General features: G+C 50.6%; 1 protein-coding gene across 1 annotated transcript in view; it reads left to right on the forward strand.

Moving 5' to 3' along the window:
* WNT9A (Wnt family member 9A) overlaps positions 1-27849 on the forward strand; it is a 68171-nt gene that overhangs the window by 26044 nt on the left and 14278 nt on the right. Inside the window, exons 2-3 of the mRNA XM_075922962.1 lie at positions 14998-15257; positions 23798-24060. Of these exons, the coding sequence (XP_075779077.1) occupies positions 14998-15257; positions 23798-24060 (523 nt within the window). The remainder of the gene's footprint in view (positions 1-14997; positions 15258-23797; positions 24061-27849) is intronic.

Here is a 27849-nt window from a genome sequence, read left to right on the forward strand (position 1 = left end):
GTCAACTGTCAGCACAAATTTGTCTAAGTGGTGTGTGCAGCTGCTAAGCATTGACACCAGCAGTTGATTCAAATGGGGCCTGCAAGTAGAATGAAACTAGGGCTCTTGATACAAACTCTCTGTAAGAAAGCCCCTGCCCTAAAGAAACTTTGTCTCACGGCTCTGAACAGACAAGGGGGTGTGTGTGTGTGTGTGTGTGGTGGTGGTGGTGGGGGGGGTACTATCCAATAGTACAGATGGGGTGAGAAGAGGGAAATGATGCAGAGACCAACAGGATTGCAGAGAGGGATGCTATAGAAGAGGAACGCCATCCGGAGCACAGCAGCTCCCATTGAAGTCCATGACCAACCCCACTGCAAATGCTCACCCTCCCTTAAAAATTCTCCTGTACATGATCTCATGTACACAGGAAGCATCTAAATACTTCAACCAGACCTGTTGCTTCTACTGCCCTCGGGTAAGAAGGGAAAGGGTGCCTTGTGGTGACACTGGGGCCTAGGGATCAGGACAACACCCTTCTTCAGTACTGAGCTGTACGATGGCCTTGGTGGAGTCTCTGCAAACCATTTCACCTCCCTCTGCCTTCTAGGCATGGAACTCTGTCAAGTTACTCAAGCTGCTGGCATGTGCTCGGGCAGTTTGGCTGACTCAGGGTTCGGGTGTCGCCTTGCATCCAGCTGTTGGCTGCATCGGAGTCTACATCAATGGAGGTCTGGATTTGATTTGGTCTCACTCTGGCTGTCGGGATTCCATGTGTACACGCAACCCCATGGTGATCTCGTTGGTACAAACATCCCTGCCTTTCTCCATGGGTCCCCGCTCTTGTGAAGACCGCAGGTGTGGTTCTTGTGAGCGCTTCAGCACCATCACTTTGCTGCCCTTCCCACGCAGGGATGTCCTCCCCATTTTGCTGCCAATCAATGCTCCCAAGCCAAACTAGGAATCCCTCCAAGTAGCTGCTGAACACCATGTCCATGCTGTGGAAGGAAGACCCAGTGCAAATGACTAGTTTTCCTCCTTCAACCCAAGAGGAATCCAGGCTAAAAGTAACCCACAAAGCAGTTCCAGATCCCCTTCTCTCCCAGAAGGCTGGAAAAGAATTTGGGTGTAGGTTATGCCACTCATAAGCAAGCAACTTCCAGTAGGGAATGAAGATGGGGTGACCCTCTGTCGCATTGCTTGCCGTGTTGGTCTCTTGATGCTAGATAGACAAGGTGGGTGAGTATTTTTATTGGATCAACTTCTGTTGGTGGGGGGAAAAATAGAAGCTTTTGAGTTGCATGTATGAGAAGGGCCCCATGTCAGACAAGCTTTTTGAACCGACAGAAGTTGGTCCAATAAGATTACCCCCTTGGTTTCCCCTGCAAATCTGCCATAGTTCTCTGTGTCCCCTATGGGGAGGATGCTGTCTATCCTGAGGCGTAATGCTGCTTTCCTGGGGCATGTCTACATTAGGAGTTTTTGAAATAACTTCCTAAAATAACATTCAAAGTAGCATGTGTCTCCCCCCCTCCCCCCCCAATGAGGGAGCCTTGCAATTGGTCCAAGGCAGGCTTTGTGATTATGGCTGCACTCCCTCAATGTGGGCCTCAGGAAGCATTGGCGCTTCATTACTTGGAATGATTTTGGGGAGCGTTATTCCCCTGGGAAAGCAGGCGTGCAGACTGTAAAGTCAGCTTGTTATCAATACATAGTAGCCCAATGTCTGTGACTCGAACGCTGAAATGCTGGCTGTTGCCTCAGTCGTGTCCTTCGCCTCCCGCCATGGTGCTCGGCTGTTTTCTACACAGCTCAGCTGGGCCACTGGGGGGGAGCCCCACGGCCACTTCTGCCGCTTGCTCCCCCACAGTGGCCTGGCTGAGGGGCACAGAAGTCAGCTGAGCACCATGGCAGGAAGAGAAGGGCGGGGTGGTGACCTGCAGGGTGACAGCGGCTCCAGGGCCTGCTCCCCGGCCATGAATGTCACCACCTCCCCCCCCCTTCGCCTCCTGCCGTGGTGCTTGGCTGACTTCTGCGCTGTTTGACTGGGCTGCCACACAGGAGCGAGAGGCGCAAGCGGCTGTTTGGGCTCTGCGCGCCCCATGCGGCATGGGGAGCACAGTACCCAAACAGCTGTTTGGGCTCTGGGGTCCCCCAAAAGAGGCAGGAGGAGGAGGAGACAGATGGAGAGGGAGGCAAAGGAGAGCAGAGATAGGGGGAGGCAGGAGGAGAGAGACGGACGTGGAGGAGAGACCCAAAAATCCTGTCTTATGACAGGCTATTGGCAAATTTCAAAATAATGGGCTTAATATGGCTGCTCTGATTATTTTGAAATGGCTGGGGGAAGGAGAGGGTATTTTTTTTTTGAAAACTTCTTGGTGTTGACCAGGGCCTAGAAAAGGTAGGCTGAAGTGCATCCAATGCTTTGAGTTGAAGCAAGGGAGGTCAGTGTTCCACAATCCAGTCCTGCGCTCCCCCCAGCCTTGTTCCTATATTGATATTTATCCTCACTGGGTATCTCTTGGAGCAGTAGGCAAGGTCTTAGGGATAAGCCAGTAGCTCCATTGATTAAACTAAAGCTTTAATCAGGGCTTGCCCCCAAAACAGAGGTGTAGTACCTGGTCACACCAAGTTTTAGCCCTGGTTGGTGTGTTGCCCATAGCCTCTGGCTCTAGACCCTCTTGTCCTGAGGAGGCCACTGCATTCAGGGAACAGTGCCCGCTACTCTGGTCTCTTCCCCTTTCGAGGGGTGTGGGCAGCTTTTTCACCTACCGCAGAGACCAACTGCAGCTCCAAAGGGTGTGGGAGGAAGCTGCCATTTGGCTAGGCCACGCTTCAGTGTCCTGGCCCAATGCAAGGAAGAAGCGGGGAGGGAGGCAGACCGACCTTCTACTCTGGACCCCAACCCAGGGCCTCTTTGCCAGCAGCCATGTCCTACCCTTGTTCCCATTCCCAGGACCACTTCCCTGTCCCCTTACAACTTCACTCCAGCTCCCCATAGCTTGCCCAGCACTGCTCCCCCTAAGGTGCTGATAGCTTCCTCCCCAACTGGGACAGAGTTCCTTCTCCCTTGCTGGGCAAGGTGAGAGTGAACTCCCCTCCACACTGCAGCCTTTTAGAGGGCTCAGCTCAGCCCTGACTGGTTGGAAGGGTGGAGGTAAACTCCCTCTGGCCTGCTTTTAATCCTCAGGGCTTCTGCAGTGAGCTGCAACACCCATGCACAGAGTGGGTGTGTCTGTTATATGCACTTGGGTAGCTTTTCTTTTTTAAGCCCCCAACAAAAATGACTAACTGCTTGTAAAGTCCCCTTCAAGGCAGCCAAGTGTATTCCAGCCTCTTAATTTCCTCCCCTGCTAATTAAGAGCACCAGCCACTGCACTGGTAACTGTTCCATTGAACCTGAAGGAGTTACGGGAACGTCCGTGCATCCCGGTGGCCTAGTCCCGGTTCAAACAGCCTGTTCTCCCCAGTACCCTGTTGGCTTGTTTTTTCACCTGTTTGGGTTTAAACCTGCCTGCAGGGTAAGATGACACTCAAGCCCGGGGCTGAGTGGAATAGCCGTCGCCCCTGGGCAGCACAGGCATTGCTGAGCTGTAAAACCACTCCCAAAATAGAGCAGACGATGTGTCAAACGGCCCAACCATCCCACTTCTCCGCAGTCTGATCTCGGTGGATTGTAAAACGGCCGGGAGAGGGGTGACGAACCTGCCTCTGCTCTGCCAGCCACCACTCTTAAGGCTCAAACCTTTCCAGCTGGTTCGGGGCACTAGGGAACCAGCTACCTTCCAGGGCTCTGCAGAATTCCACAGCCCTGGCTGCAGAGCTGTCCGAGCCATGTGACAGGACTGATATGACGTGCGGGGCTGGGGGAACGTGGCCAGAGGAAAGGCCAGATCCTTCCTTGCGTGACTTCCACCTCCCAAGCTGTTAAATTTGGGAGGCGAGGCTTAACAAAAGGCTGGCTGAGGTGTTGGGGAGACAAATGAGTGATTAATTACCAAGTCAGATGTGCTCTCTGGCAGGGGAGCAGACCGAGGAGACGGACATTAACACATGGCCTGCTGTGGCACGGTTCCAGCCATCCTTGCCAATGCCCACATCCTGGAGAATTGAGGGCTCGCTTGACTCCTAGAGAAACCCTTTAAAACACTAGACTTGCCACCATTACTGTGCTGACATCCAGTGTCCTCCATAAACTGAGAAGTGACTCCCCTAGAAGCTAGCTTCTCCATAGCAGTGGGTGCCTAATAATTAAAAGCCCTTAGTCTGTGCCCTTAATCTCTTGTGATTATTCAAAGGCTTTGCCTGCACTACACGGGCTTTAGTAACACAGCTGCATCTTGACAACCATGTCACTTACCAGTTGGGTAGCAGAGGTGCTGGCTGTTAGTTCTGGTGTGGACAAAAAACTGCCTGATAACGGGGGGCTGGGTTAGCGCTTTCAGCAAAAAGGCGCTCCTGCCAACCACGTGCTGTTAACGTGGGCACTTGTGGTCCAACTTGTCTTTCAGAGGCATCAAACCTCCCCTTCCTCCCCCCCACCAAAGAAAAGTCTTTCAACTACTAGGATATGTCTAGACTACATCCCTCTGACAGAGGGATGTAAAGTTAAACATACTGAAATTGCTGACGAAGCGGCGATTTAAATATCCCATGCTTAATTAAAATAAAAATGGCTGCCACTTTTTGCCAATGTGGCAATTTGCCGGCAAACAGCCCCAGTCTAGATGGGGATTGGTTGATAAAGCCTTTTCCGACCGATCCCTTATGCCTTGTGCAATGAGGTTTACAGGATCAGTTGGAAAAGGCTTTTTTGTCAACTGAACCCCCACTAGACTGCAGCTTTTTGCTGGCAAACTGCTGTGGTTGCCATTTTTATCCTAATGAAGCAGGGATTTAAATATCCCATGCTTCATCAGCAATTTCAGTATGTTTAACTTGCATCCCTCTGTCACCAGAGGGATGTAGTCTAGACATACCCCTATAGTAGATGGAACTTCACAGGAGGGCTGTCTGGAAAATAACCAGATGCTTTTGTCACCTTGACAAATGACTAAGGTGGCCATAACCAGTTTAGGCTAGGTCTACACTTAAACTGGATCAAGATTTTTGTTAGCAGGTGCCCAACCCCACGCGCCCCCCCCCATGGACATTTTGCTACAGCAGTGAAAGTGTGAACTCTGTCTGCAGGAGTGCACTAACAGTGACCCCCCCCATTGTGGACCATATCCACCCCCCCATTTGTAGTGTGATACCGCTGTGCAGAAGATGTATCAACACTGCAAGGCTGTGCGTTAACAGATTAGCTGGCTTATCCAAGGTGCATACAATGAATTGGTAGCAACAGTTAGAAATTGCATCTGCAAGTCAGACCTAATCTTGTGTCCCCATCCCCTCACCAGGCAGAGCAAGAAGCAAGTGTAAAGCATCTGTGGGAAGGCCAATCTCTCACTTGGCTGTTATCTCTACCTTGGCTAGCTCTGCCAAAGCCACAGGGCTGTGGGCAAGCTTGTGCAATTCCACTGCCTTGTATCAAACACTTGTGTGACATTGGTGGGCCAGGGGTTGTGTGCAGCCCTGAAAAGTGTGTGTGTGGGGGGGGAGGGTTAAGGGTCAGATTCTTGCACCCCTGCTTAGTGTCCTTCTGTCGCCACTTTGAGAGGGCATTTCCATTTGTCCTATTTCACACCTGAAACAACTCCATGTGGAAGGCAATTGGCTCAGACTCCATCTGTCTATTCCACGCAAGTCAATAGCGCCGCACTGGGTTGTGCGGCAGGTAGCATAATCCATGACTGTCGAAGCTGTCGCTACGACCAATGACTGGTCAATCTTGTGCTTCAGTGCTCTAGCTACAAACCTTACCTTTGCCTCCTCTTCTCTGGTGCCTCAAAAGAGGAGGAACTTGGCTCTTTGACAGCCCCAACAGTTGAAGTCAACCAGCTGCAGCAGAAACTAGGTCTCACGCCTCATGTGTGTGGCTAGAAACAGGAGCTAATTCCAGAGCCTCTGTCCCCAAAAATGAGGCACTGAAGGGGTTGAAGCTTTTTCTTTTAAGCCTATTGCCTCTCCTTCCAGTGCTTCCTTGTACCAATCCTCCACATCTATGCTCAGGTGGGATCCATGCAAGAAGGAACAACACTATGTATGTTTTTGCTTGTGTAGAATAATGAATAGTATTGCATTCCTAAATTTTTTTTTCCAGAGGGGGGGTGGTCAGGTTGCTCATGAAATCTTGAGGAGGAGGGCTGAGGCAAGAATAACGCCTGGCACAATCTGTGAAGGTGGAAGCTAATGCTGTCTTGCACTTTGGGAGAGGAAAGTGCCCTGGCCCACACATTCCACAGCCACCAGCAGGTCCAAAGCGGAATAAAAAAAATTCTCCCTGAATCGAGCTGCTGGCTGTCATTCCTGAGCGGATGAAGGGGGGAGCAAAACCCTGCTTGCTTAAACCAAATGGGGCTGTCCCGGGGGAATTAGGTCACTGGGTGCTAAGCTACCCGGGAGCTCCCACAGAAGGGAGTTGAGTTGAATGTGGCCATTGCCAACCCAAAAAACCTCCAAACACGGCAGCGCTTCCAAAGCTCACACTGGCCAACTCTCCGGTATGAGCCACGTTCCAGGCAAGAGACTGTGGCAAAGGTCAGTTGGGCCAGAGGCCTCCATCTCTCTGTTCCTCCACCAACGTTTAGAGAGTGAGGTAAAATGAGGGCTCTTGCAAAGATCTGGCCAGACAGCTCCTTGTGAGTAGAAAGCTTTAGGCCTTGGTGGATGCTTGCTTAAAATCCCACACAATTCGGTACTGCATTGGCCAACCTCCTAACCCCTGGTGTAGGCACCACTAGGAAAATGTCAGCAAGTTTCACCTACAGCAGTGGGCAAACCCTTGGCCACTGTAGGTTGCCCATGAGATGGCCTGGAGATGGAAGGCACAGCACGGCAAATAGCAGATGGGGGGGGGGGGGGGGCAGTTGGTTCCTTGCTCCCAGGGTGGGGGGCCCTTGGATAATGAGGATGGGAGGGCCCCTCTGAACAAAGGCATGTCTAGGAGGATCATTAAGGGAGAGGTGTGTGGGGGGGGAAGGGGCAAACCAACACTAATGGGATTTTGAGAAGCAGGGGTATTCTGTGGTGGCCAAAGCCCCTGAGAAGCTAGAGTAGAGGCCCAGAGACTTGCCCATCCTGAATTGGTGCTCTGAACTTGCTCTTAGTGATGTGTGTGCCTAGCAATCTACATGAATGCGCGCGTACTCTTTATGCATGGTGCTGCCTGTCAATCCATGGGGTTTTGGTTGTGACTTGTAAAACCTCACCAGGCCCCTTCTGTGATGTAAAAAGGACTTTCTACCTTTTCCCTCACTTTATAACAGGGGTAACTGGTAACAGGCTGTTCTTTGGACATGGGGGATTTGACATGCTCTGGGACATCCCAGAAGGCCAACAACGCTGGGCTGAGGTTTGGAAGGAAGGTGGTGTGTGGTTTTTTATATAGATATATGGGGTGGGGAGTGAGCTTTGTTTTGCTGGGTTGGCTTTTTGTGGGAGGGTTGTCTGTAGCCAAAATGGAAACACTTCATTCTCTGAAGTGTAGCACGAGACTTGTGGTGGCTTGCTTCTTATGCAGTGATGGATTTCTTGCCGTGTTTTGGTCCACATTGGACTGTAGCGGTCATGAGCATCTGGATGCTGGCAGAGCATCTCCTGTACATTAGATTCGAATTCATAGAATTAGCTTGAATGGCTACTTCTGGAAACCTGGAAGTAGATGGGAGGCTTCCCATGACTTGGTAAAGCCTAAAACCTCTTAATCTATTTGTCTACACAGCACATAGTTAACCTGTGGAACTCCTTGACAGAGGAGGCTGTGAAGGCTAGAACTATAACAGAGTTTAAAGAGAAGCTAGATAATTTCATGGAGGTTAGGTCCATAAAAGGCTATTAGCCGGGATAGAAATGGTGTCCCTGGCCTCTGTTAGAGGCTGGAGAAGGATGGCAGGAGACAAATCGCTTGATCATTGTCTTCGGTCCACCCCCTCTGGGGCACCTGGTGCTGGCCACTGTCGGCAGACAGGCTACCGGACTGGATGAAGCTTTGGTCTGACCCAGTATGACTGTTCTTATGCTCTTATGTTCAATTTGACCTCGAGGCCAACAGCTGCTTGTTGGATGGGTGGGCAGTGGTTCCAAACAGGATCCGTAAGAGCTCTATGCTGTGGGAATAATTCACTGGTTAGTCTGTAAACTGTGGACCTTGAAACCCTTGTTTTCACTCACAAACACAAACCAGTGTGGTGAATGCTTCATTAGTTACTGGCCTTCAAAGCCTAGACGTGGCCATCTGCAGGTGTCCAAATGAATCTCTATTTGAAGCTAGTGGAGTGGCCCAATTCTTCTCTGGGACCCAGTATGCTTCAAATAACACTTCTGCTTCATAGAAGGGGGGTGTGATGGGAAAGTTATGGGGCGGGGGGGGGGAATCCCAGTCGTCTCCTTCCAACTTTCAGGAAGTTCTAATCTCAGATGTTAGTTCACACTGCACTGTGCAGAACAAGGCCACATCAAGCGATGGTCGCTTCATACAGGATTCAGCAGAGATATCTATCAATTAAAATCCTTTTGGAAGAAAGGGAATAGAGATGAGGATCCATAAGGAAGAGGGGCTGATGCAGGCAAAGTAGCCATGTAAAAAGGAGACTGTCAATGGGGGTAGGTGGGGTGGTAGTACATCTCTCCTGTAGAGCAATCTTTCAAAAGGGCAGGGGGCTGTTTCAACAGGCCTGGCACTGCTGGTGGGTGTACTAGATCTTTTTAAAAATACATGTTGACCAAAATGGGCTATATCTTTATTAATGACCTGGATGAGGGTATGGGTTGCACCCTCCACAAGTTTGTGGATAACCCTGAGCTAGTAGGAGAGGCAGCTACATTGGCGGGTAGGGATAGGGTTCAGAGTGTCCTAGAGGAGGATTGAGCCAAAAGAAATTTGAGGTTCTACAAAGACAAGTGCAGAGTCCTGCCCTTGGGACAGAAGATTCCCAAACATTGTTACAGGCTGGGGATAGACTGGCTAAGCAGCAGTTCTGCAGAAAAGGACCTGGGGATTACAGGGGATGAGAAGCTGGCTGAGTTAATAGTATGCCCTTGTAGCCAAGAAGGCTAATGGCTTATTAGGCTGCATTAGGAGGAGTATTGGCTGCATTAGGAGGAGTATTGGCAGCAGATCTAGAGAAGTGATTATTCCTTTATTCAGCACTGGTGAGGCCATATCTGGAGTATTGCATCCAGTTCTGGGTCCCCCACTATAGAGGATGTGGATGCATTGGAGAGGGTCTGGTGGAAGGCAACCAAAATGATCAGGGGGCTGGAGCACCTGACCTATTAGAGGCTGAGGGATTTGGGCTTCTTTTATCTGCAGAAGAGAAGAGTGAGGGGGGATTTGAGAGCAGCCTTCAATTCCATGAAGGGGGGGGGGGGGTTCCAAAGAGGCTGGAGAGAGGCTGTTCTCAGTGGGGGCAGATGGCAAAACAAGGAGCAACGGTCTCAAGTTGCAGTGGGGGAGGTCTAGGTTGGATATTGGGAACAACTATTTCCCTAGGAGGGTGGTGAAGCACTGGGATGGGTTCCCTAGGGAGGGGGTGGAATCTCCATCCCTAGAGGTTTTGAAGTCCTGGCTTGACAAAGCCCTGGCTGGGAGGATTGAGTTGGGATTGGTCCTGCTTTGGGTAGGTGGCTGGATCTGATGGGCTCCTGAGGTCTCTTCCAGCCCTGGGATTCTATATGTGGCTCTGCTTGACTCAAGACTTGACAAACTCCTGACTTATGTCCACCCAGGAGTAGCTCACTGGCAACACAGGGATGCTATTTCTCTGGTCTGAGGGATGCATCACAAAAATCTTCAGTAGATAGGGAGTTTAAAAGCTTTGGCTTGGAGCTTGCCTAAAAACAGAGCTCCTCCAGGAGTAGCCTCTCTAAACTCGGTCAAATCCATATTGCCACAAATTCAGATCTGCCTAGGGGTCTTGTCTGCCACCATGGGGCGCACTAGGGCAAAATGGAATCCTAGAACTGGAAGGAACCCCAAGAAGTTGTCCAGTCCCCTGTACTCACGGCAGGACCAAACACCGTCTTGACCGGGGCCTCTCCATGCCTGGCCTGCAACCCACAATGCAGTTTGGGTTGATATGTGCTTTAGTGGCTACATTCATGGAGTGTTGTGAAGCCAAAACAGAGTAATGGTCTTCTGTTAAGGAGTTTTGGTAACTTAAATTCCCGGACTGTCATAGCTCGTTAAAAGTGCTGTTTCGTGGTTGGAAATCAGGTAACCATTGCATTTTATTAAGATCCACAGAACTGACTTCAATGGGACCTGCGTGTTGTGTTGTCTTAATCTTTGTATTCAAGTCTGTCAGTGTGAAAAGCTATTTGCATATATTTGCATGTCCATGCAACCACACTTAAGTTGCGGCCCTCGGCATGTGCTGTGAGTATCATTGTGGCCCCTGGGGCTTTCAAAGCTGAGTAGCCCTGATCTAGATCATCCCCTGATGTCCGTCTAACCCACTCGTCAGCGAGACAGAAGGGTTGAATTTTAAATACTCCAACTGTATCATGACCCATCCCTAAGATCGAGAAACCCTTTGGCCCTTCTGATGTTGCCAGACTGGGTCAGCCCAAAGGTCCATCTATCCCACTGTCCTGTCTTCCAACAGTGGCCAATGCCAAGTGCCCCAGAGGGAGGGAACAGAACAGGGAACCAAGTGATCCCTCTCCTGTCACCCGTTCCCAGCCTCTGACAAACAGGCTAGAGATACCATTCCTGGCTATCATGGGGCTGGCCACAATTGATCATCTAGGATAGCTCCCTGTCAACAATTTATCCTTGACTTAAATATTGCGATAATATCCCTTCCCAGAAAGGGGAAGATAGTAGCTTTGATGGTTCCAAACCAAGTGCTGCAGTTGGGTGCAGGCTGAATGGTGAAACCAGACCAACACAAATCCACCTTCAGCATTAAACTGCTCCCACCAACTGTGCTCGGCTCCTGGGAGGGAGCTGGGATTGGTCAAGGGAACATGTCCACGATCAGATGATCTCCAGAGGCCCCAACCAAGGTTGGGCTGCACTGTGCCGAGAGGGGGACAAAGTCACTCTCTAAAAGATGGGTGAAGGGTGGGGATGGGGCACAAAGGTGAAGTAACTTGCCCTTCCCCCTCTCTCTCTCTTCTCCCTCCTCCCCTCTTCTCCCCCCCCCCCCCCCCCCCAAGCAGTGTGGAGGCAGCACTGGATTCTACCCTACTCTGCCTCGGAAAGACCAAACGTAGCTTTCTTGCCCATCCAGCAAGGCCTGTAGTAGGGGGCTGGGAGGGAAATTAGCCACCTACTCAAGCCAAAATATCATCCCATGCAGCATCCTAGGTGGGTGCTTCATTGCCAGAGCCCAGGAATTTTTTTTTTGGGGGGGTACAAGTTGATTCCCTCAGCCCTACTGAGCCCTGGACGCCGTGGCAGGAGCAGCCTCCGCCGAACAGTGTCAGCATCTGACTCATGGCCTCGCAGGACCCCGCTTAGCAGAGGTTGCGTAAAAGGGCTTGATGGATTAAAAGGGTTCCATGCAGTGGCAGCTCTAAGCCAGCATTCTCGGGCAGGACTCTCCCTGGCGCAGGGTGTGTCTGTGGGACTTGGGGGGGGGGGGGGGGTAAGAGGAGGGCCCCCTCAGCCCTCTGAAGCGGCACAGTGAAGTCCAGAGTGCTAAACTGGGGTTCCCTGCTGGAATAGGCATGGATCGTGTGCTCCAGGTGCATTTTACTCCACAGAAATCCTGCCTCAGGTGGAGCATGAGTTCTGGGAGAGTCTCACTACTTTCCTCTCCCCCACTCTACTCCCTTTTTGTGGTGGCTTTTTTCTGAATGGGACCGGCCCTTGTTGGCCAGATAGCATCTGCTTCTGACCTTGTAAATGTGCCTGGTTTCTGAGGTACAACTGAGAACTCGTTCTCTTGTCCGGCTTTTTTTTTTTTTTTTTGTTCCTGTTTGCCTGCGGCCAATGAAACTGTGGCGACCGATAGAGATCGGGCCGTTACTTGATGGTTGTGCTTGCTGAAGTCTGTGCTCACTGAATTGTTGGACTTGCTGGTCTGGTCTGTAATTGCCAGGATCACCTCTAGAGCCCCTTTTAAATATTGGCATCATGATAGTATCTTCCAGCCATTAGGTATGGAAGCAGATTTAAAGCTTAGGTTACAAGCCACAGTTAATAGGTCCACAATTTCCCATTTGAGTTTTCAGAACTCCTGTGTGCATGCCATCTGGTCCTGGTGACTTGTTACTACTATGTTTATCAATTTGTTCCAAAACCTCCTTGAATGATACCTCAATCTGGGACAATTCTCAGATTTGTCACCTAAAAAGAATGACTCAGGTTTGGGACTCTTCCTCGCCATATGAAGACTGAAGCAAATAATTCATTTAGCTTCTCTGTAAATTGTGTGGCAAAGAAAGCTTCTTCCTGAAACCAAGGCCTGGTCTAGACTTCAAACGTGTCACTCATGGATGATTTTCCTCCCCCTGCCTATTTCAGGCTGCACCATCCCTGGGGCTGTACCCAACTAATGCCAGGTGTAGACCTAGCTTCTGTTGACTTAGCTACCATTGCTTCAGGAAGTGATGTTCTTTGGGCTGGAAAAAGGACTTGTGCTGCAGGGTTATAGCAATGGTGTCGCTATCGCCTTGCTAGTGTAGACAAACCCTTAAGGTCAGTAACTTCAAAGGGTTTGGAGGAACTGGCTCATTTAAGCCCGGTTTTGAGCCTCAGAGGCCAAAAATCAGACTGGTCCTATCCAGAGAGTTGAAGGGACATGAATGACCTCCCTAGAGCTGGACTTTCCAGTCAGTCTGTGATGTCTTCTCAGATACTCAGAGGGTGGGCAGTTGTCCATCTCGGAAGAGGGAATCTGGCCACTTTCTCTGGTGTTCTACGAAGAGTGAGCTAAAACCACGGTAATACTGAAAACCTATGAATTAGGGTTGTCCATCGCCTTAGTGATCAGCCGTAAGCCCCGCAGCCAATTTTGGCCCCGTCCATCAGACTCTGTGCAGAGCAATTAAAAGGGATCAGTTATGACCCATTTTAATGCTTCATTATTTTGCTACTTCTCTGGCTTTCCAGACACTCTTGCCAAATAACTGTCAGAGGCCTGAACTGACCTTTGCACACCACTCCAAACCCTACCTTCAGTCCTTCCTTTAAAGGCTGAGAATCAAGAGCCACCTGTCCTCTGAACATTTGCAGTGCCAAATAGGGCACGGGGAAACTGAGGCACCAAAACCCAGTTGTCACGTCACAAACCTTATCCATGGGATCCAAGTATACACATTCCCCCTGCACCATTGTAGCATTCAACTGTTATGCAACACTTGTCGGGTATTGCAATGAGTGGTACCAGATCCATGAAGGCTGCTTTGATTTAGAAACTTCAGAGGGGTAGCTGAGTTAGTCTAAATGGAAAAATTTAAAAGTCTTGCAGTCTTGATTTAGAAAATCTTTCCCACTCCCGTATCTCTCTCTCCTCTTTCTACTAGCTTAGATTTGTGCATCTCGCCTGATTGTGGATGTGTCAAGGAACCCACCATCAGAGCAGATGTGGTGAATGGTGCATAGAATTTGCTGCAGCACTTAAACCCTGTTCAAGTAATTTTTTTTTTTTTTTTTTTTTTTTTAAAGCTTGCTTAGAGTGCCACACAGCTAGCTGTCTGCTAGGTCCAATGCCCCTTAAGTTGAGGGCTTAGAGCATTTTATTTATTGTATTCTCATCCATCACCTTTCATTAATTTGGTAGAGCTGGTCTTAGCTTTCCAGACATAGTTGGTTTTATCCCTTTGTTCCCCCTTCAGTTTACTTTTTAGACAGTCCTGAAACCAAGAAGCTTAGCAGTTAACAGCGCACTCAACTGCCCACTGACGCTCTCTTGGAGTGAGCAAGATCCATAAACAATCAGGAGAATTTCAGATCTCTCCTTCTAGGGGTACTGACTTACATGAAATGGCTTGTGTCCCCTCGCCCCCCCAAAAAACCCCCTCCTCCTTAGGGGGTGAACTGCTTGCTTGGTAGGGAGAATCCCTGTGCATGCCTCCTAAAAACTAACCTGGGTAACTAAGTTTTTTTTTTTTCAATTTTTTCTTTATTTTTTTAACTCAGGAAACGACTCCTTCTCCCCCTCCCCACTGCCTACTCTTCGCTGCCTTCCTCCCCATTTTGGGCCTGGTTAGGGGTCTGTGTCGGATACAGAAAGCACAGCATGTGTCAGTGAGGGCAAACGTCCAGCCCTGCCTTCGCTCTGTGTGCGTCTGTGCAGGCCTGAAACATTCCAGCAGGCGTTCAAATTCTGGCTTGCGCAATTCTTCCTTTTTGGCTGGGGGAGAAATGCATCTTCAGGTCCCTGGAAACCCGGTATAGTGATTCCCATTGACTGCCCTCTTCCGGCCAGGTGCCAGTGCTGTCGGAGCCAGCCACGGGTAGACAAGCCAACAAACAGCTCATGCCTGGAGCAGATGTTCCGGCAGCTTCTTTACTCCCTGGGGCCGGTGCCAGCCTGGCCCGTGTCCAGCAGCCAGTCACTCGACACCGGGAACAGTATGCGGGCTTCTTTTGTTGCACATTGTATGAGGCAAGGGCCGGGTGCTTGGAGAAGGGGATGGGACACCTATTACCTCCTCCCTCCCCCTCCCATTTTAAAGTTCCTAAACTTTAAAGGAATGAACCTGAAAACTAAAACCACTTGGCAGCATTGCCTTTTCTGTAGGTCTGAAGCTGGGGGCGTCAGAGGGGCTGGCTTATTGGCTTCCATGCAGCAATGGCAGAGCTATAAGGCAACCCATTCTGGGTCTTCCCTCTGCTCCCCAACTCCTGAGGCAGGGCCCCTCCAGCCAGTGCCTGGCACTTGCCACTAGAATGCCGGAAAACAGTTGCCAGGCTCAAATGACAAGGGCTCCTATTTTTTCCCACCCCTGGTCTCTTCACAGGCTGACTGGGAATGAACCCCTGACCATCCTCCCTCTGACCTCAGAAATGGAGGAGGCTGCCGTCAAGGCCCACTACAAAGTGTGCGACCGCCTGAAGCTGGAGAAGAAACAGCGCAGGATGTGCCGGCGGGATCCCGGCGTGGCAGAGACCCTTGTGGAGGCCATCAGCATGAGCGCCTTGGAGTGCCAGTACCAGTTCCGCTTCGAGCGGTGGAACTGCACCCTCGAGGGGCGCTACAGAGCCAGCCTGCTGAAGAGAGGTAAGGGAGGGCCTGTGGGGTGGGATTTCCTCTCTTCTAGAGAGCACAGTGGCCCCCAAAGTGGGGCCTTGTAAAAAAGGAGTGACATGGGCCTACGCCTGGATCCAGTCTATTGGTGGCAGAAGTAGGATTTTTCACAGATGGATTCACTGGGCTAATTGGGGGGAGGGATAGCTGAGTGGTTTGAGCATTGGCCTGCTAAACCCAGGGTTGTGAGCTCAGTTCTTGCCGAGGCCATTTAGGGATTTGGGGCAAAAATTCATCAGGGATGGTACTTGGTCCTGCTGAGAAGGCAGGGGACTGGACTCAATGACCTTTCAAGGTCCCTTCCAGTTCTAGGAGATAGGCAATCCCCCTTATTTTAAAAAAAATATCTCCTTTTGTCTTAAAACCCAGGTGTTACAACAGGGTAGAATTTGCCCCAATCTGCTCCCAGACTTTAAGGTAGTCAAGGCTCCTCCTAACCCATGAACCTTTGTGAAGGGCCTACAAAGTACACGACTTGGCAGCCAGCGTTTTGGCCTACTAATCCCCTTCTGAAACGAAGGCATAAGAGCAAGATGGGCCGAGCGGCTTTGTTTTGTGAAAGGGAAGCAAAGGCCAAAGGTGGGTGTAGAAGAAATGCCGACTCAACATTTCCTTCAAATCCTAGTGGAGAGTGAAATGAAGTTTTGGCAACTTTTTACTTTTGGTCCTTGTGGCTCCAGTCCGGAATAGGGATGTAATAGTATGGTCAATTAACCAATAAGCAAAAGCTTATAGGTTAATGCTATAGACTACTTGCATTTCCATCTTCTTCCTTCCTCCCTCCCTCCCCTCCCCCCGCTTGCCAGTAAATATTTTAGCAGGCTGGCCAGCAGCCCAGCTCAGTTCTGGCTGATGCCAGGCTCAGAACCTCCTTCTGCTGCAGCTCTGCATTTAAAGTGTATTAGGAGCCAGACAGGCAGCCTGGCTCAGATCTAGCTTGTGCTGGGAACCAGAGCTCAGATCCACCTTAGACGGGCTGCTGCCACCCTGTTCTGCTGCCTCTTTATCCGAGGCAGCAGCACTGGGCAACAAGGGGACCTGTTTAAATTGGCTCCACTCGTGGACCAACTCCTGCCTGACACCTGCACTGCTGCCTCTGTTACAGCGGCTGCTGGCCCCGCCTCCAGAGACTACAGAATAGTCGATTAATTCTTATCAGTTAACCGATCTTTTCCATCCCTAGTCCAGAAGCGTTCAGGGAAGCTATGGATAGCTCTGCATCCCTTGGAGAGAACTGAGTAATGCTAACCCTGTCTTCTAGCTTGAAGACTTCCCATGCTCCCCTACCCACTAACCCTGTTTGGCTTGGGAGTGGGAGTGTGTGAAGTCTTTCCCCTCACCTCCAGGTGCCCTATAGTGCTGTTTGCCCCTACTAGGGGCAGGAGACTTCAGGCACTCCCCTTTCCCCCTCCCGGTTTCAATTGGCCTGAGGGTGGGGTGGCAGCAGGAGGCTCTTACCCACCTTTGCCTTAGAGTAACTACTATAGGATCCTGAACTTTTGTGGGTAAAAACAAAGTGGGTTTTACCCACACTGGCCCTTGAGCCTGTTTTAGTCGAAGGTGCCACTCGCTACTTTCGTAAAACGCTCTCGCTTGCTGGAAGTACCCCGCTATCACCGCTAACAGTTGAAGCCGCCTTATACTGACCCCTGGAGGCCAAAACAGCCTGCTCCTGCCAGCTGAAGGCTGGCAGGGTAATGGCTGCCCAGCCAATACAAACGGCTTGGGTTTCAGCTGCCCAAAAGTGTGGTGCATCCTACTAAACAGCCCTGAAGATTCCAGTCACCTGTCCCCTGCCTCCATTGCACAGGGTTTCTCTGCAGTTTGTGGCTCTTCATGGAGGCTGTAAATCCTGTGGATATTGTACCTGTAAAATCCTGTGGATATTGTACCTGTAACAACACACATTGGCCTTTGAAACTTCCCATAAGCAGGGTCTGGCAGGAGTTCTAAGTTCCTTTTTTGGGCATTGCAAGAACCAATACTCTGGGGCAAGAGGGAACATGCATTATCTAGTGGTCTGCACTTACTCCAATGTGCCAGCATGTGTTTTTTTTTTTTTTTTTTTGGGGGGGGGGGCCTCTTTGAGCTACACTGTAACCCACACAGCTAGTGTGGCTCACTGTTCCATGCAGTGGCACTTAGACCACTTACAGCAAGAGCTAAGAACAAAGGAGCTCTACAGCCTAAGCTGGGAGCCAGCTGGCTTTATTGCTCAAGCTGTAGATGCTCCTACACTGAGGTCCAAGGTTCAAATCCACCTGGTGGCAGTTAGAACTGCCCTTCTGGAGGAGGAGGGACACTTGGTTGGCCTGATAACCAAACGCAAGCTCTCAAGGACAGCTGTGCCTGATCACTGGGTTGTAACTTCTAGCTAAGTGGTCCTCCTTTTAACCATAAAAAATCCCTTTACCTGTGTATTTGTTACCCTTTTTGGAGACTTGCAAGTGATCTGGAAACCGCTGAAACTGGAGCACAGTGGATGGCTGGCTGTCCAGACACTGGAGGCTAGGATGCCTGCATTGATTTAGCAACTACTACCTTGTTACAAAATACCTTGGTGCAATCCAATATTGGGCCACAGAGATGGCTCTAACTCTGGCCTGAGCCAAATGTCACCTGAGCTGCCGGACAGATGACACCCAGGCTGGGGGGCATTGGGAATCCTTCCTCCATCCTTTGAGATGGGGACTAAGGTTTTATGCCGAATGGGCAGGCTGTGAAATCGGAAGAAGGGGAACAAGCTGACATGGAAGTCTTGCCACGGAGCGCAGTGGTGGCAACATGCCAGCCAAACAATCCTGTCTTACCGCATTCATATCAGGCAGCTTTCTGATACCTGCTTGCATTGCCTGGAGCCTAGGCAATTTTATCTGGGGGCCCTGTTGCACTCTACGCCCAGGGTAGTGTTGTATTGAGCAGTCAATGCAAAAATGCCTGCTTTTCTAGCAAGTTATTGCTGGCCATGCCATGTAGGTGGCACTTTCTCGAGCTGCAGAATGCATCTTTAATTTCCTGTTCCAGTGAGGGTAAATGATCGGAGTGATAGCTGAGATAAATAGGATGAAGTTTAAGGACCACTGTGAAGTATTCCATTTAGGAAGGAACAGTCTTTCACACATACAGAATGGGAAGGGACTGTCTAGGAAGGAGTCCCGCAGAAAGATTTAGGGGTCAGAGTAGACCATAAGCAAAATGAGTCAACAGTCTGACACTGTTGCAAAAAAAGGCAAACCTGATTCTGGGATGCATGAACAATATTGAACGGAAGAATGACTTCCTGTATCTTGCTCACTACTATGCGCTCGTTAAGCCTCAATTAGAGTGTGTCCAGTTCTGGGCACCCCATTTCAAAAAAGATGTGGAGAAATTGGAGATGGTCTAGAGAAGAGCAGCAAGAATGATGCAAGGTCTAGAAAACATGAGGGAAGACTGAAAGAATTGGGCTTCTTTAGTTTGGAAAAGGAAGACTGAAAGAATTGGGCTTCTTTAGTTTGGAAAAGAGAAGACGGGGGGCGGGGGGGAGAAATGACAGCAGTTTTCAAGTATGTAAGAGGTCATGAGGAGGTGGAGTGAGGAAATTGTTCTTTTGTCCTGTCCTCAGAGGCCAGAAGCAATGGGCTTAAACTGCAGCAAGGGTAGTTTAGTTTGGACGTAGGAAAAATTTCCTACCTGTCAGGTTAAAAACTGAAATAAGTTGCCTTGGGGGGGGTTGTGGAATCTTCATCCCTGGAGATATTTAAGAGCAGGTTAGACAGACACCTGTCAGGGATGATCTAGATAGTATTTGGTCCTGCCATGCATGCAGGGGACTGGACTTGATGCCCTCGTGCAGTTCTTGTATTCTGTGGCTCACTGAGGGCTCCATGCGATATACTGTTGCACATTCTCACGTCTCTACTTCCCACTGTGGTGTCTGCTGTTGCTGCCAATAATCTGCCATTCCAAAAGCACAAGCCGCAATCGCTAAAACATACCCCTTGTAGCTGGGGAGAGCCTATGACCCACGGCCGGGCAGTTTGGAATCCCTCCAGTAGGGGGCAGCGGTACTTATACAATTGTATTTACACATGATGTAATGCATACAACATCACTCCCTAGGCCTGAGTTTCTTAAGGCCCTTACAAGACTGCCTCATTGGGTAGTCCAGGTGTGCATGCACAGAGCTTTGTGTTAACAAGTACCTCAGCTGCCAAAAAGCTTCCTCACCCTCTTCCAGTAATCTCTGCCAAATCCAGAGTAGCCCCCTGGCCTTTTTGACAGGTGCCAGTTGCACCCAAACGATTGTTGTGCTGATGTGCCCTCTATGAGCAGCCCTGACACTGTTAAGACTTGTAGACTTTAAGGTCAGAAGGGACCATTATGATCTAGTCTGACCCCCTGCACAGTGCAGGCCACAATCTCACCCACCCCTCCTAGAATAATCCTCTCACCTAGATCTCGGATATTGAAGCCTTCAAATACTTTGAAGACCCCAAGATGCAGAGAATCCTCCAGCTGTGATCTGTGCCCCATGCTACAGAGGAAGGCAAAAAGCCTCCAGGGCCTCTGCCAATCTACCCTGGAGGAAAACTCCTTCCCGACCCCAAATATGTTCTGTAAAGCCCAATCTTTCAGGGGTGTCTCAGGCAACTCCAGTTGGAATTTTGAGTGTGGATGCAGCTCTTAGAGGATCGCCTGTGTCAGATGGGACAAATTGTGAGGTGGTAAAATTGTCTGGGCAGCTGTCCCCTTCGGCTACCGGCCCTTGAGTGTGATCCGGCCAGCCGGGTACTGGGATCAGGAACAGCCAGAGAATGCTGCAGTATATCGGGATGAGGGATTTCAGTAGATGCCAGCCTCTCTGCAGCTGCATATAAGGGGAGACCGGCTTTCTGTAGAGATGTTTAGCTCTGGCCTGCAAAAAATGGAGGAATGCAATCCGCCCACTGCCAAAGCACATCCTGCTGGCTAGGTATGGCTGCTTTCTTGCCATGTGGTGCCGACGATCACTCTGCAGTGGAGATGGTCTCTTCCCATGAGTCAGTGCTCTTTAGAGTTCTGCTCTCTGGCTCGGTCACTGTGGTGCCTACTTCCAGGGTCTGTAAGTCTCACAGGGCCAGCTGTCTGACAGGCACCTCCAGCAGCCCTGTGCTACTTCCCTGGGGCTGGTAGGGGAATCCCAGGCCCACTCTCTACACTGGGTTCCACCCCAGAGACCCAATAGCCAACTCCTCCAGTCTCCTTCCTTACTCCAGTTTCCCTGGGCTTCTTCCTGCCCTGCTGTCTCAGGTATCCTTTACCCACAATTCCTCTGGAGTTGGGGCCTTCCAGGACCTGTTTGCAGATGATACCAAACTGGGTGGGGTTGCAACTTCTTTGGAGGATAGGGACATAATTCAAAATGACCTTAGAAAGTTAGAGAAATGGTCAGAGGTAAACAGGATGAGGTTTAATAAAGAGAAATGCAAAGTGCTCCACTTAGGAAGGAACAATCAGTTCCATACATACAAGATGGGAAGCGACTGTCTAGGAAGGAGCATGGCGGAAAGGGATCTAGGGGTCATAGTGGACCACAAGTTGAATATGAGTCAACAGTGTGATGCTGTTGCAAAAAAAACAACCTAGAATCATATTTGCATCAACAGGTGTGTTGTAAGCAAAACTCGTGAAGTCATTCTGCCGCTCTACTCTGCACTAGTTAGGCCTCAGCTGGAGTACTGTGTCCAGTTCTGGGTGCCACATTTCAAGAAAGATGTGGAGAAATTGGAAAGGGTACAGAGAAGAGCGACAAGAATGATTAAAGGTTTAGAGAACATGACCTATGAAGCCAGGCTTCATGAACTGGGCTTGTTTAGTTTGGAAAAAAGAAGATTAAGGGGGGACATGATAGCGGTTTTCAAATATCTAAAAGGGTGTCACAAGGAGGAAGGAGAAAATTTGTTCCTCTTGGTTACTGAGGACAGGACAAGGAGTAATGGGCTTAAAGTGCAGCAGGGGAGGTTTAGATTGGACATTAGGAAAAAATTCCTAACTGTCAGGGTGGTCAAATATTGGAATAAATTGCCAAGGGAGGTGGTGGAATCTCCCTCTCTGGAGATATTTAAGAACAGGTTAGATAGACATCTGTCAGGGATGGTGTAGACGGAGCTTGATCCTGCCTTGAGGGCGGGGGGGCTGGACTCGATGACCTCTTGAGGTCCCTTCCAGTCCTATTATTCTATGATTCTCAGCCTAGGGTTCCCTCCTTCCCAGTCCCTTCTCTGACTGCAGCTAGACCCCCTGCACCTTTTTCTGCTACTACAGCTTCTCCCCACCCCCATCCCCAGCTGGGTCTCATCTGCAGTTAGTATCAGTCCCTGGGCCTCTCGTCAGAACCTTCTGGACAGCTTAATCTTTCTGGGCTAGTGTGGGATGAATACTGCATTGCATAGGGCTAGGATAGGGTAACACCCTGGTCTCCAAGTGCTTCACAATCTCTATTGTGTTTATGCTCCCACCACCCCACTGAGGTAGGGCAGTGCTGTCCTACCCATTGCCCAGATAAGAAACAGAGGTGCAGTGACATGCCCAAGGTGACAGAGGAAGTCTGTAGCAGAGCAGGGAATGGAACATCACCAGTTCAAGGCTAGTACCACTGGGCCGTCCAGTGGTCTACCTTGCATAGAGCTATATCCCTGGATCTGGGAACGCGCTGGCTGTGCTAAAACTACTGCATGGAGTCTCACACTGCTAAAGTAAGCTGGCAGTGGCTGTGCATCTCTGGGTGACCGAGCGGACAAAAGAAAAGCAAGAGTTGATGTTTGAGTTTTCCAAGCGGGGTTCTTGAGGTAGCATCAGAACAGAATTCCGGGCTCATCTCCAATGCGGTAGCTCTGTTCTGATTAGCCTTGATTCCTAGGTCCCCTGCTGTCTCCAGCACCTTAGGTTAAGTGATTTGGCCCACAAGTGTGTGTCTGCCTCAGTTTACTTAATTCTAAAATGGGCACAGTTGCTATATGGCAGGGGATGCACAATAGACTTAACAGGTGACTGACTGAAATGTAGCAGTGCCTCTGTCAGTCACCCTCTTGCCTGCTCAACAGTGAGTCTTGGGTGTTATAATATTTAGCTAACTTGTTTCCTTAAACTCATGCCTTTCTGGAGCAGAAAGTCTTGTTCCTATTCTTCCAGCTAAGAGACTGCAGGGGGGAGGGAAGTGATTCTGTTGTCACACAATGGTTGTGATGCCTTTGCTGGCCTCGACTTGTGGTATGGTGTATTATTGTGGGATGATGGTGGCTTTAGGACTTGATCCCCCTACCAATTTCTAGCCTCTTCTGGAGGCTGGGGATTTTAGCAGATTGGGCTTCCCCCCCCCCCCCCCCACACACATTGTGCTACTTCCCTTCTTTCAGGTGCAGGACTGGTCTATGCTTAAACATCTTCCCTATGCTGGTGTGAGTCTTTTTTTTGGTGATGGTGTTGAACTGACTGACCTAGCTATCCCAGTAGGAGTCCTAGTGTAGATGCAGCTTATACCAGCTCTGACGAGGTCCGAGCAGAGGGCTAAAAAAAGCAGTGGAGGGGAGCTGTATAAGCCTCAAACCTGAGGAGATCTCTGTTCCAAGAGTCCTAGGAAAGGGCTGCTCTTGAGCAGTGGAACACCTGGAGCAAACTGACCAGACCTGCAGAGTCAGACCAGCCTAGGCCAATTAGGACACTGGGGGTAATTAAGAAAACCATGTCATACTGATCCCCTAAAAGAAGCCTGCCTGCAGTTGTAGGGTGCATGCAGCTGGGAGGAAGATCACAACTAGAAGGGCAAATTGAAGAGCAGGAAGGTGCTGGGAGGGTGTGGGGAAGTAGCCCAGGGTCTTGGAGCTTTCTTAGCAGGTGCTGGGAATTCACACAGGCAGCGACTATTACAGGGCCCTGGGCTGGAATCGGGGTGTGGGGGGGGGGGGGGGGGAGGGAGCCCACGCCCATGCCCATGCCCACTCTCTACTCCAATCTCTCCCCTTCCACTTGAGGAAAAGGACCTTGGAGTTCATGGTCCATTTTACCATATGCTGGCCTACAATGAAAAGAGCTCACCAAACTAAAGCCCTAGGCATGGTGCCTAAAACTCTGGGCTGCTGTGAGTCTCTGAGGCAAGCAAAATCTGCCAGGAAGCACCAGACCCCACTGAGTTCTCCTAGGAGCTCTGTCAGCATACAAGTGCCTTTGCCATGACCTCTTAGTGTCCTGAACAATTGCCCTCCATGATGCCAGCAGAGGCCTTTTCAGACAGCCAAAGTTCCCTCGTAGCCAAGGCTGTCGACGCGTGTCAGCTGGGAGCTGCAAGGAGTTCTGGTCTGCCCTTTTTTTCTTCGCTTCTCTGCCATGGAAAATGGGTTCCTATCTCAGATTCTCCAGTATGTCACCCTGTGGTGTAGACGTGACCCAGCGTGGGGTACTGCTTTTGGCATAACTCAGTCCCTCCGATCTCGGACCTATAAACCTGTCCTGCCATAAGGTAATGTGGGCCCCCTTTTTTTCTCTTTCCCTCCTAGGTTTTAAGGAAACAGCCTTTCTTTATGCCATTTCCTCAGCCGGGCTTACGCACGCCATGGCGAAGGCCTGCAGCGCCGGGCGCATGGAACGCTGCACCTGCGACGAGGCCCCCGACCTGGAAAACCGAGAGGCCTGGCAGTGGGGCGGCTGTGGGGATAATCTCAAGTACAGCAACAAGTTTGTCAAGGAGTTCCTAGGGAAGAAATCCAACAAGGACCTGCGAGCCAGGGTGGATTTCCACAACAATCTCGTAGGCATGAAGGTGAGGGGCTGTTCCCTCTAGTGGCCTGGTTTGGCTTGCCTGGAAACCGGGTCTGTGGGAGGGGCGGGCAGTGAAGGCATTGTCTGGGTTCATTCACTCCACCTTGTACCTCTTTAGGGTTGGGTCTGGGTCTGAATGGGAGGTGTGGCTCTTCACTCAGTGCACAGTCAACCTGTGGAACTCCTTGCCAGAGGATGTGATGAAGGTTAGGACTTTAACAGGTTCACAAAAGAACTAGATTCATGGCGGTTAGGTCCATTGATGGCTGTTAGCCAGGATGGGTATAGATGGTGTCCCTAGCCTCTGTTTGTCTGGAAATGGGTGACAGGGAAGGGATCGCATGAGGATTACCTGTTATGTTCTTGCCTTCTGAGGCATCTGGTATTGGCCACTGTCTGTTGACAGGATACTGGGCTAGATTGGACCTTTAGTCTGGCCGTTCTTACGCTCTATGCTGGGGAGAGGAGCATCTCTGGATCTTTTGGGCTTTGAATACCTCTTGCTATCGCCGGGTGTTCATACCACCGCCATGGTGCATGCGGAGCAGAACTGCAGTGCATTGCTCTGTGGACTGGGGTTCCCCCTGCAGAGCTTTGGGACATGCTGCCTGCCTTCAGCAAGGGAGCATTCAACTGGCTATTAGGATCCACTTTCTGTGCACTCGAACGGCTTTCCAAGAGGGCAAGGCAGCGCTGTGAACAGCAGTTTTCAACAGCTTGGACATGGGTGGACCAAGGGAAGGTCTGGGTGGACTTGGTCCTTTCTGGATGGCCTCTGGAGGTCCACTCTTACATGTCTGTAATTAAGAACAGGGCTGGGACAGGCCCCCCCACCCTCTGCAGAACTATTGGGATGCAGGCCAGAGATGCTTGCTTTCTTCACTCCGGCCGGGGAAACAATGCTACCCCTGTTGGATTGCAAGCATTACAAGGTGGCCTGACATACTGGTGTTGTGTGGCTGTAGCAGCCCTGCTTTGACAACCCCACCTGCCCGGTGAAGGTAGCAGGATAAAGGATTAACCAGTCGCATGAGGGGTTGCACTTCTTGGCAATCTCTCCTTCTCCCCATAAAACAGGGTGGGAGTGTCCAGTGCTCCAGACTCTCTCCAGCAGTTGAGTAGCACAGGAAGCTAAATCGATAGCTGAGAGGAAAGGGCTGTTTGAAAGCCAGCGTGAGCCCTGCATGTGTCAAAATAGGGAACCCATAATCTGAATTGGCACACACCTGACCCTGCTCTTAGATATCTAAGATGCCTGTAGGACCCCTGTGGGTGTTAGCATCTTTTGTGAATGGAGCTCTTCCTCTGAGGTGTTTCCCAATCTGTGAAATGGGATAAGTCAGTGGCTTTCCAAGGTCACAAGTCTATGGCTGACCAGGAAATTAACCATAGGTCTCCAAGTCCTAGGCTAGGGTCCTAAACAGAGTCTACACCTGGGGCTGTTCTGGCTTCAGGGTATCAGTAGTTAAACCAGTATAGGCCAGATGCATCCTTGGGATGGGCAAGAAACCTCTTTCCTCCAAGATGTTGCCTTAGAGGATAAGAAGCTCTACTCCACATGGACGGACCCTGGAGCAGTCTCCAAGGTGTGGCACAACTTGTGTGAGGGAGAAGACCACCAAAACTCCTCCCCAGCATGAATTTCCCCCCTCCCCTGCCACACTCCACTCCTGACAATGTTCCACAGGTCCCCTGAGAGGGCAGAAAGGAACTGTGCCTAGTTCGCTGAGCTGGCAACCAATTCCAGGCCACAGAGCAGCTTCTCCAAGGACAGAAGCTACCACGCTCTCCGTGTCTCTCTAGGCATTGAGATTTTTCCATCCCTCCCTTCTAAAAGTCCAAGTTCGTCTCTTGGTAGAAGTTGCGACTTCCCGTCTTGATGCTCTCGCTGGGTTGCCTGTGACTTGCCCCAATGCTGAAATAATCCCCGCGCCGGTCGCGCCCGTTCTGCCTTGCAAAGTGCTTCCCGTATGAGCTCAATTTGCTAATGAAAGGGAAAGCTTGTCTGGGGTGAGGATGAGGTAATTAGACGTGGGACCTCTCCCGCTGCCGCTCTTTATTGTGAAGCGTGAGCGCTGAATAGCCCACTTATTAAAAAAGCAATTTCCCTTCCATTGCCAAATCGTCTTCTGCTAGCTCAGCTATCCTTCCCCCTCCCGTCCCTCCACTGAAAAATCCACTCACGAACGTGCTGTTGCTGGTCGTGAAGTAGAAGAGGTTTAGTTATTGCAGAGCAAAGTTGCTCTCTTCTCCTCTTCCCCCCCCCCCCCTTAATAACCCCTTATTGAAAGCCGGAATATTGGAGCACTCAATTACTTCCACTGGGCTGGAGTGAGTGATGTTTTAATTAAACTCGTCCGTGTTTCTCAGCAAAGGAGCTTTAAACATGACTTTGCAATCGCCTCCCTGGAGCATTGCTAAATGCCTGTAACCCTACAAAGGCCTGACTTTTTTTTCCCCTCAGGCATGTTTGGTCAAGCATGTCTTGCCAGGCCGAGGGGCACTACTCGAGGGAGCACAGTTATCCAGGCAGAACAGTCATCCTTACCCTCTCTCCCTGCCTCCCAATGAGCTGGAGGGAATAGGTGCCTGAGTGTGGGTTTGTTTCCCACAAAGGGAGGTGGCACATTTGAGGGACGACTCCCCTGGGGAGGATGAGGGTGTAGCACCAACGAGGCAGAAAACCTGCAACGCACTGAGTTCCTGCTGAAAAGTCTCTAGGCAATAAAATCCTTAGATTACTGCTGAGTTAGTCTGGATCTGCCAAAACCAGGAGTCCGGGAGCACCTTGGAGACTGACTGACTGACTAGGGGTGACGCTTGTGTGGGTAGAACCCTCTTCATCAGATGGAATGGGAGTTGGAGGCAGGGGTGTCTCTAAAGGAAAACGGGGTTTTAACTGACAGTCCAGTTAAGGGGTTTTGTGGCCTTGGAAGGTAAGACCGTTTCTAAAGGCCTGCTCCCAAGCCAGGTGAAGGTTACAAACTTGATCCAGGTGTCTGCACTTTATTTCTTGCTCAAGTTTGCAGAGACCAGATGGGAGGAAAAATCCTGCTAGACTGTGGGGCATGTCTCCAGGGGGGCACAAACATTCAGGAGTTGGGGGGGGGGGGGGCTGATCTGAGCCCAGCCTCAGCCCCTGTTCTGTTTGTGTTCCCCTCCCCCACAGCAGCTGGCAGCCTGGCTCCCTGTGTTGTCATCTGGGGGGTGCCCAGATGATCCGGGGTAGGGGCTGACCATGGAAAGTTCAGGGGTGGCTGTACTCAAGAAATGGCTTTTTTTAGAGCAGGTCAGCCTCTTCCCCTCAAGGCCTACGGTCTCCATCCAAACCCCTTGGTAACTACGAGCAACGGTCAGGCTGTCTAGCCACTGTCTGGCTTTCAGCAGGGAGTGGGGAGGGGGTGTTTGGCTTTCCTTGTAACTGCCCCACAGGAGGAATTGGACCCCTGTCTGGGGGGAGCTCTCGTGCTGAAGTGATCTGGCTCACTCGCTCCCGGAGGCGATCCACCTAATGCGTCAGGCTGGATATGGAGGGCAGTCTACCCTGTCCCTCTCTGTGGTACTGTGCCCCAGCCTCCATCACTACAGTGTCTTGCTGGAAGGTGGTTTGAGGGAGACCAGTGCTAATATCCCCATCTCACAGATGGGTAAGGCACTTCTTGGGAAACTGAGGCACAGACGGTCACATAAGACAGAGTAAGTCTTGAAGCCAGGGCCACCACAGCCCAGACCACCCCACAAACCTTCCTTTTCCTCCCTGTCTGCCAACCATGAGCTTTCGTCTCTTAAG

This window comes from Pelodiscus sinensis, chromosome 2 (genome assembly GCF_049634645.1).
Source record: "Pelodiscus sinensis isolate JC-2024 chromosome 2, ASM4963464v1, whole genome shotgun sequence".
Lineage (NCBI taxonomy): Eukaryota > Metazoa > Chordata > Testudines > Trionychidae > Pelodiscus > Pelodiscus sinensis.